General features: G+C 32.7%; 1 protein-coding gene across 1 annotated transcript; it reads left to right on the top strand.

Moving 5' to 3' along the window:
- Positions 1 to 1,435: 1,435 nt before the first annotated feature.
- LOC134711276 (dynein light chain Tctex-type 5-like) lies at positions 1,436 to 3,880 on the top strand. The gene is made up of 2 exons (XM_063571802.1): positions 1,436 to 1,579; positions 3,168 to 3,880. Exon 2 carries the CDS (start codon positions 3,175 to 3,177, stop codon positions 3,715 to 3,717), a length of 543 nt encoding a protein of 180 aa, XP_063427872.1. The 5' UTR covers positions 1,436 to 1,579; positions 3,168 to 3,174; the 3' UTR covers positions 3,718 to 3,880.
- The last annotated feature ends 6,527 nt before the right edge of the window (positions 3,881 to 10,407 follow it).

Here is a 10,407-nt window from a genome sequence, read left to right as displayed (position 1 = left end):
CATGATATAAACTTATCCCGTCATTCCAAATCTTTTACGTTGCGCTTTAACTGCCTGACTACATGTATCGGATAAAGGATTATCAAGAAATAACCGTAACTTTTGGTATGATCGAATTGTCTGTCCACCCGTCTCTGGTGTAGGCTAGTCCAGAAATACCAATCACTTTATAGCGTCCTCGGATTTTCTGTCCGCCCGTACTTCATAAATGTTAATTAAGAAATACCAATCTTTTAACGGTGTCCTCGGATTGTCTGTTTCGCCCGTATCTGATGCAGGGTAATCCAGAAATACCAATAACTTCATGGTGTCCTCGGATTGTCTGTCCGCCCGTATCTGATGCAGGGTAATCCAGAAATACCAATAACTTCATGGTGTCCTCGGATTGTCTGTCCGCCCGTATCTGATGCAGGGTAATCCAGAAATACCAATAACTTCATGGTGTCCTCGGATTGTCTGTCCGCCCGTATCTGATGCAAGGTAATCCAGAAATACCAATAACTTCATGGTGTCCTCGGATTGTCTGTCCGCCCGTATCTGATGCAGGGTAATCCAGAAAAACCAATAACTTCATGGTGTCCTCGGATTGTCTGTCCGCCCGTATCTGATGCAGGGTAATCCAGAAATACCAATAACTTTATGGTGTCCTCGGATTGTCTGTCCACCCGTAACTGATGCAGGGTAATCCAGAAATACCAAAAACTTCATGGTGTCCTCGGATTGTCTGTCCACCCGTAACTGATGCAGGGTACTCCAGAAATACCAATAACTTCAAGGTGTTCTCGGATTGTCTGTCCATCCGTACCTAATGCAGGCTAATCTAGTAATATTAATCACTTTGCATTGTCAATTGATTGTCTGTTCACCGGTACCTGATGAATGCTAACTAAGAAATACTCAATACTTCCCGGACTGTCTGTCCACCCTAACATGGTGACCATCAATCCAGTAATATACAGCACTTTTCGTTGTCCTGGGACTGTCTGTCCATCCGTACCTGAAATACCCAAAACTACATTACCATGTTGTAATGTCATAAATTGTCGCAGTGATGAGACAATCTGGCATTTATAAATTCCGGAGTTACCGAAAAAGATATTTTTCATTGATCATAAATACACCGAAATACGGAAGTCGTCGGGAGTGCCTTGCAAAAAAAAATACAACTTGCACGCACAAGTTACTAACTGATTTCAAAAATGTAGAATATTTACCAGAACATGATTGTTGCATTCTTTTGATAAACTGTATATTTTTAAATGTATATTTTATTTTTCTATTTGAATAGTACATACTTCATGCACTGTTGCAAAGTATCGTCACTATTTTAGACGTTTAAAGATTTTATCATTAAACATTTTTTGTATGGACCGGTATCTGATCTAAATTTAAATTTGAACTTATGTTGTCTTATTCAGATAATTAAAGGATAACGACAATTGTTTTTCTCATAATGGGTAGGAGCTGGCGTTGCCATACTATGTCTTAATATAAACAAATAATGACCGATTTATACATAGTGAATGCGCATCGATGATAATTTGAAGAGGTAAAAGAACAAAATCGTCATACGTTACTGGTAAGACTTTTTATTAATCTGATAACGGACAATTTCTGTAAAAAGTACCACTTTAATGTTTCAGTTTTTATTATTGTACTGAATGTTACTTGAAGAACAATAATCTAGTATCTCTGTTTAAAAATTCGTCATTGTGTTCAACGAAATTCCTCACAACAAATGTTGATCTTGGAGTCCTGACCTAAGGATTTTTTAGGTAGAGCTGGTCTAGTTGATAGTATTTATTAACTGTGTTTTATGGACGTGTAACGCTTATTTAGATTGTAATCAAATGGACACTTTTATTATAAGTTTCGATAAATGTACATGACAGATTTATATAATATACTTAGAGATAAATATATGAAAATGTGGTGTCTGTGCCAATGAGACAACTCTTCATCCTAATAATGCCTGTATCGTTGCCCAGCTATACGGATGGCTAGCTAGTTGATTTATTTCAATTCTGTTTGATAAGTTAAGGCCCTAAACCGTTCTGTTTTTTAATGAATTCGTGTTGCTCAATCTGCAATTAAAAAAAATCTGTGTACTTGTGTTGTATTATAAATTTGTTTGTCTTTTCATCATTCTTTGTTTTTTGTCATGGGTATCAAGTTTCTCTTGAAATGTGACTTTTTGTCATCTCCTTGGTATCATTTATTCTAAGACTTCTCATGTTTCATTTTTTTTTCAATTCAAGTTCTCCGTGATTCTTTTACAGAAAATCTTATCGTGCACTAAAAAAATATTTTGTTGCTTTATTATTTTTATTTTACTGCAAATTTCTTTTGAATGCAATCACTAAAAAACATGTTCTAACTTCATTTGAAACATTGTTATTTATAAACTTGTCTGGGAGATCATCAAACATCATGAAACCTTCAACAATTGAAGAATGCAGTGAAAAAAGTAAAATAAAAACTATATTCATTGTTCCATCAGGGTATCACCAGCTCAGTAGTCAACATTTCGGTGTTGACATGAACATCAATAATGTGGTCATTTTTCTAAATTTCCTGTTTACAAAACTTTGAATTTTACGAAAAACTAAGGATTTTCTTATTCCGGGCATAGATTACCTTAGCCGTATTTGGCACAACTTTTTGGACTTTTGGATCATCAATGCTCTTCAACTTTGTACTATTTTGGCCTTATTAATATTTTGAAATGAGCGTCACTGATGAGTCTTATGCAGACGAAACGCGCGTCTGGCGTACTAAATTATAATTCTGGTACCTTTGATAACTATTTCATGCCTATTGCCTGTTTAACTGTGATGTCATATATTTTAAAATGTCATTTTCCTATTCTTTCAATACATCACTATGTTGTATAATTTTTATATAAGTTTGTTAGAATTCCAAATTAAAAAGTATAATTTGGTGAGTTATTCATGAACTGCCATAAAAATTATGACCCGACACTTGCACATATTAAATTTCTTTTTACATGACATGCTAATATCACTTAAGACTTGAGAAAGTCAAAATCTTTCACTTCAATATATAAGTAAATCAAAGGCACTTATTGGTATATCTTCCACCATTGTAGATAAAAAAAATGTAAGGTGAATTAAAGTCAATATTAAAGATAACTTCTCTCCTTGTAGATACACGATGATAGGTAAATTAAAGGCAATGGTGAAGAAAGCTTCTATCAGCGAAACAGAAGGCGGTTCAACAATGGGGCCTAACCTCAGACGAATGTCTCATTTTTCCTTTGGACGCAGGCCATCAATGGCATCACGTGGCAGTATATCTGGTACGTCATACACAAAACCACCGGGGCCAAAGGTCAGATACGAAAATACATACAGATACACACCTAAAGATGGAGAAAAATTCAAATCATCGAAAGCAAAAGAAATCTTAAAGGACGTCGTGACAACATATATAAACAAAAATGAAACATATGACCCAAATATGTGTAAAAAATCAGCACCGACCATGTGTGACATTATACAGGAGAAGCTAAAGGATTTGCAATTCCCTCGGTATAAGTATGTTGTACAAGTTTTAATGGGACAAAGTTCTGACCAGTGTTTACGGAGTACTAGTCGTTGTTTATGGAATACTAACACAGATGACTTTGCTGAATTCCATTATTCTGTGAATGACATGTTTGTAAGTGCAACAGTGTATGCCGTGTTTTTAGAATGAATAGGAAAATATTCACATTCGAATATTTGTTATAAATTTTTTAATGAATTTAACAAGCATTAGAGTTGATTTCATAAAAATATGAAAACAGTTTAAATTACATTGTTATACATTCATTCTTGCTTGTAATATTTCTGTATGTGAATAAACATCATCAACATGATATTCTTTATAATAGTTTCCATATATATTTGCGAGGATGAATTTATATTCTCTACCATTTAGTCTGTAAGGAACAAATTATGTATGTCTATTTGATAACAATATCATTTCATGTTTCTATAGATACTATTACGTTGCTGCAATGGGAAACCAACCTAATGTAATTGATGATAACTGACAACCACACGGTGACGGGGTTTCTTGTTTGACAAGACATTTCAGTGACTGGAATACTTTTAAGTTGCCATGCATTGGAATTTTTATTTCTTTAAAACTATCAAATAGAACTTTAAATTTCAGCTTAATCAATAGTTTAGCCCATGATTTTTTCATTCTGTAAAAAGGTTCACATGGTCTTTTAATTGATAAAATATAAATGCCACTGTTCTGTACTGATATGGGTAAACACGACGGGTGCCATATGTCGAACAAAACGTGCTTACCATTATGTATCACCTGATATCAAGTACTAAGTGTGGTTCATGTTGCTCAGTTTTTATTTTTGTTAACGTTTATTGTACTGCTGTCTTTATGTCGTTTCTCGCTTTTTTGCCGTGAAAAAAAGTAAAATAAAATATACCGAAATGTCATATAAAATTAGAAGATGTGATATAATTGCAAATGAGACAACTCCTCAGAACAGACCAAAAGACACAGAAATAATACTATCAAAGGTTATCGTACGACTTTCGAGTAAGAATATCTGTTTGTCCTCACTTTTACTCACATTTGTACATTTCATTTGTACCATGCAAGTTATATATCAAGCAGATAAATAGTCATACTAGGAGACTACATTGCAAAATTGTCTGTTATTTACCCAAACATCAATTATATGCTCTCATCTGATATAAACATATGGTAAGTAAGTTTTAATAACCTACATATCTAGTTGGACAAAATATAAAGTAATTTCCAGAACTTTTAGCAGTGGATCAATTTCCCTTTTGTTACTAGTGAAATTTTATTGGACTCTTCATCAAGACCAAAGTAACTAAAATTAGTGAGCATATTTTCAAGGAGAGAGAAACTGTTCTCATAGTATGCAATTTGGAGCCTACAATCGGCACTAAAACAACAACACTAATTCTGAACCCCCGAAATGTGTTTTTATTGTCCGGAAGGATAAATCAAGGTGACCATATTGTACATATCAGTAAACCAATATGTTGATTATAGTTTACATTTATATTTGTCATGTTTTGTCAAATACAGCTAAAGGTTTAGTTTGCCTTGATAAAAATTAAAGCAAAGAAAATAACACTATACACTTAGAATGTGAACACTATACACTTAGAATGTAGACGCATACCTAGGTAATAGTTCAAAGTTCGTTTCAGGTTCTACTTTTATTAAAAAATCAAGTTGTATTGGAATAGAGGTTTTGTTTTAATTGAAAATAACATTAAGTGAAATCAAACATGCATAACATGGATAGTCAATTGTTTTGTTTCGTCGTAAGAAATATAGGCCATGTTTGTTATTGTTTGGCTATGTTCTATAAACGATTCCAAGTAACATTTTAGAGATATTTCCATTCCACTTAATTCCACTTAATGATTGATAGTTGATATTTATCGGAATAAGGACGGAATTGAACTAATTATTCTCAATTGCCCAGTACGTTAACACTTTAAAAGATTGACGTGAGATATCACGGCATGTTTTCCTGTTGATAAAAATATGTGTGACGGGTGTGTTTCATTTCTCCTAGCCACATGTTTCCTTGTTTATTTTTAAAATGCCCTGTACCAAGTCAGAGAAATGGCCATTGTTATATTATAGTTCGTTTCTCTGTGTGTTACATTTTACTCTTTCTGTTGTGTCGTAGTTCTCTTATATTTGATGCGTTTCCCTCAGTTTCAGTTTGTAACCCGGATTTGTTTTTTCTCCATCGATTTATGAATTTCGAACAGCGGTATACTACTGTTGCCTTTATTTGTGACTAAAAAATATCACAAGTTCATATTTAAAGAAGATTTTGTGTTATTGCCAATGAAACAACTCTCTACAAGTGCTCCCAAACTTTTAGTTATAGTGTTGAGATGATGTTATATTCCTATCAAATATAGTCTATAAGTCAATAAGAGTTATAGCTCTTTCAATTCAAACTGAAAATTAATATATCTTTAGTAATGGTTTTTAGGGAAAAGATGAAGTCGTTTTTGTTGTTTAAAGTCGGATATATAATAATGACTTTTTTTCTTGAGTTGAATTAAGTAATCGACAGCTTAAAGATACGTCGAGAATTTCTAATACAGATACTAACCCTGTCCTCTGTGAAAATGCGCATTTTATTCCACTAAAAATGACTATATAACACTTCTTGTAATCAAACTACTACATATGTAGGTGTCAAAGAAAGCACTGGTGTTATCTGAAGTGTGTAGTTCGTAACAAAATTATTGGCAATTCAGTATACATCTACATTTACATGTTACTGAAAATAACCTTAATCAAGGATGTGTATAGTAAGATACTATACAAATCCTTTCTTGAATGACTAAAACAAATCTAAGGGAGATTGTAAATGTTTTCAAAGCAAATAAGGCATTTAAGTTCTACTGGTCAGATAAAAAATAAAATGTAAATTATTTTGTTAAATGAGAATATTTATATAGGAACATATTGTGCCCAATAATGGTCGATATATATTAATGATTAAAGGGGATACAAGGTAAATGTAGATGAGACAAACGATTCATTGACATAATAACGAGAAACTTTAAAAAAAATGATGATCATACTCCCAACTCGAGTTACCCCTTAAAGAAAAAAGAATTGGATAATATATTAATATTCTGATGCCATGTTTTCCTAACACCAGCTTTACAATCATCTTTTTTACAGTTTTGCGTCGATTTATGACACAATTTTAACTAATTGTTGGAAATAATGAGACTCAATTTTAATGTATGTTTGATTATGTTCTGTTGAGTCGTATAAATTTTGTACATATAATGTATTTAAATTACGTTTTCGTAATATATTACTGGGTTTGGTATTATTATTTTCGTTGCTGATTCTTATAGTTTAACATTTTTAGTTGCATTGATTTTGTTTGCTTCAAATTAAAGTGTTTGTCTGTGTGCGGACTCTCTCTGGTTTGCGTTACAATTTATGAATTTCCAATCAATTAAATCAATGCTGTACCCATATTTAGACTGTTTTTATGTCCAAATTATGGGCATTTTGTTTTCTGCTCTGTGCGTCCGTCCATTCGTCTGTTCGTCCACCTTGAGGTTAAAGTTTCAGGTTAATTATTTTGGTCGAGGTAGTTTTTGATGAAGTTAAAGTCCAATCAACTTGAAATTTTCACGGTCCACTGAACATAGAAATGATAGTGCGGATAGGGCATCGGTGTACTGGGGACATATCCTTGTTTATTATGCGTGTTTTGTTCACGCATTGTTGAAAATATAGTGGAATTCGATGCGACTGCTATATAAGCGCTTTAAAATCAGGTTCAACCCACAATTTTTTACATTTGAAAATGACTGTACCAAGTCAGGAATATGAAAGTTGTTATACATTCGTTTGCTAGGTTTTGTCATTTGATTTTTCCTTTTAATTAAGGACTTTACGATTGAATTTTCCTCAGAGTTCAGTATTTTTGTGAAAACAAGAATTAGTAAAAACAAACTACACATAAAACGAAAATATGAAAATATGAAAAACAGGCAGGATTAACCGAGTTCGATTTCAAACAATAAGACGTTTAAAATACGTTGATGAGTCATATCAAGTGATAATGTATCATAAAATGTCGGAGTGTATAGAATATTTATCCAACTATAAGACATTACCAATCATAAACCATCAGTAGACGTGATTTGTCCAATCATAAACTTCACCAAATGAAAGAGTAGTTTTTAAGAACAATTTGTTTGCACTGAAAACTAGATTCAAACATCACAGACCTTTTCAAAACAAACGGAGAAGTTAACTCCGTTGCTCTGGAATGGTAAATAAACTCATCATAAACGCAGTTTTTGTTTACAAGTGGCATCGTACTGTTGCATGTAAATAAACTCGTCATCGATGCCAGGCTTTAAACTGTTGAACGACAGACGTGTCTACCAGAGACTCGTCAGTGACGCTGGAATAAAAAAAGGTTAAAGAGGCAAAAAAATAACTTGATGTATGATAGATGTTAATATGATATATTGAAGTTCTGTTTGGAGCAATAACAATTTCGGTGATAAGTCGATGTCACAATAGAGAGAAAGGGGATCATGGTATTGTGGCAAAGATAAGGAAAGCATATACACTGTAAACACAAGTGTTTCAAAATAAAACGCTTTTAAAACACAAATCAAACACAGTTTCTAAACACTTTTAATGGTATAGTTCTAAACACCTGTGTTTTATTTCAAATGTTTTTAACAGCAATCACTAATGTTTTTCTTCAAAACACACATGTTTTGTAGAAAAACACCATGATGTTTTAACTTAAATACATGAGCATTTAAACGCTTTCAAGTGTTTATGAAGCAGACAAATTTTTAAACAATTTTAAGTGTTTATAAAGGTGGATATGTTTTTGTTTAAACACATGTCTGTTTTTATGTATACACTGCAGGTGTTTTTCGCAAGGCATGTTTTGAAATGTGTGTTCTTAAAATGTGTTTTAGCTAAGCACTAGACTTGCGCCTTTGATTCGTCAAATGATGAGATCAGTATCATTGGCTGTATATACAAATATGCACACAAAAGTATCAGAACTAGGATGTACTGTCAATCTGGAAATTCCTTACGACTAGAGTTTGTTCCTGACAGTCTCTTATACCCAATATATATTCAAATAGTTGTCAAGTGTCTTGACATGAGCACTTTGACATTACATGTATTAACTCATTATGTTCTTTAATACTACTGCTGGAGCAACCTGTTTTTGGGGGGTTTTTTTTGGTTGGGTTTTTTTTTTGGGGGGGGGCTTTTTTTGCTTACCATGAACATGTTATTCAAAGAGCTATATACTACTGTGAACTCGTTATTATTTGTGGTATATCAATTTGCAGGTTAATACCTATCCTGTTATAGGAATTTGTCCTATTTAGTTTCTGCATATTAAAAAAACCCACAGTCATCTAGCTAAGATATCTTATTTGTGCAACAAGAAAAAAAATATGCACAGACACATCCAGTCTGACTGTTGGAGTAAATTGCAAAACACCTTTGAAGCTATTTAACTTCACTTTTATATCAGTTGGTATGCATGCAGCGTTTTACACTATATACAACTAAAACGAACAACGACTTCTGCTAAAAGAGGGTACCTGTTCCCTGTGATTTATATTAAAGAAATGCTGATAAATTCAATTTATATTTAGCCCTTGCTTAAGATCGAACTTCTGGACAATGCAAATGTCACTACAACTATAAACCCGAGCAAAAATTTGGACAGAAAAGATATATAGCATGGTGTTAGCTTTTTGTGTATATAATTCATCAGGAAAACATTCATTATATGTCCTTCAGATACATCCTTTTAGTTTTTATACGAAGTATATTTACTGGCACATTACTTTTTTATAATATTGAATACAGTTAAGTACCAAGTAACTGTGTATGTGCTCTGTGGGCTCTTGGAAATGACTATTATACGAGTGGATTGTATGGAGCGCCGTAAAACCTGCTTTAAAGTCAAAAGTATCATACTAGTATTTTATAATATATCTATGATGATCATTAACGTTTCAAAAAGAACATCTCGTATATAGGTTTCTGTTATAGATAATGCATATTTTAAGGTTTTTCTTGTCGTAGAACACACCGAGGGGTGTCAGGATTGACCAAAATGAAAGACCGACCGTAGGGAGGTCTTTCTTTGAGCAATCCTGACAACCCAAGGTGTGTTCTACGACAAGAAAAACCTTAACATATGCATTATCTGATTTAAATACCGTCAAAAAATATTATTTTTTTATAAAGATTTGCAAAATCTAGTATCCTATTTTACAGACAACACTAAAGTGGGATATTCCTTTCTTATACGTTCAGGTTTTAGTACGCCCTACGGCTCATTTAGAATGTGAAATAAAACTCACTAATTAATCTAGATATAAACCTTTTAAAAAATATTATCCATACACAATTAAAATATTACTGTAACTGCATGAAATAAGACACAAATGTATTGTTACCATCCGATAACGGTGTATACAAGACACATTGTAAGTAATTTAGTGTACCACTTAGTTTATGGAAAAGGGGGAGGGGTATGTTTTGTTTTCTATTTGTAATGTCATTTCTATCTCGGAAAAATGGTTATTTTTTTAACAATTTTAATTGAATCGAATGAAAAATTAAGAAAGATTTTGTCTTTTGATAGCAATACATTTTATTAACAGATAATCAGGATATAATTATATACCCTCCGCACCCGACCCTTTTCTGAGTTACGTTAATGTTATTAAATAGAATTTAAGATTATCTTATTAGTTGATCATTTGATAGAGTAAAAGTTTACATAAATTTAAAACAGTTAAGAACTGAAACAAAGACGAATATAAATACATGTAGGTC

This window comes from Mytilus trossulus, chromosome 1, assembly GCF_036588685.1.
Source record: "Mytilus trossulus isolate FHL-02 chromosome 1, PNRI_Mtr1.1.1.hap1, whole genome shotgun sequence".
Lineage (NCBI taxonomy): Eukaryota > Metazoa > Mollusca > Bivalvia > Mytilida > Mytilidae > Mytilus > Mytilus trossulus.
This window is presented reverse-complemented; position numbering and strand designations above follow the sequence as displayed.

Bases quoted from the DNA above. Each gene is read 5' to 3' on its own strand.
- LOC134711276 (XM_063571802.1), top strand. From the start codon at position 3,175: ATGATAGGTAAATTAAAGGCAATGGTGAAGAAAGCTTCTATCAGCGAA.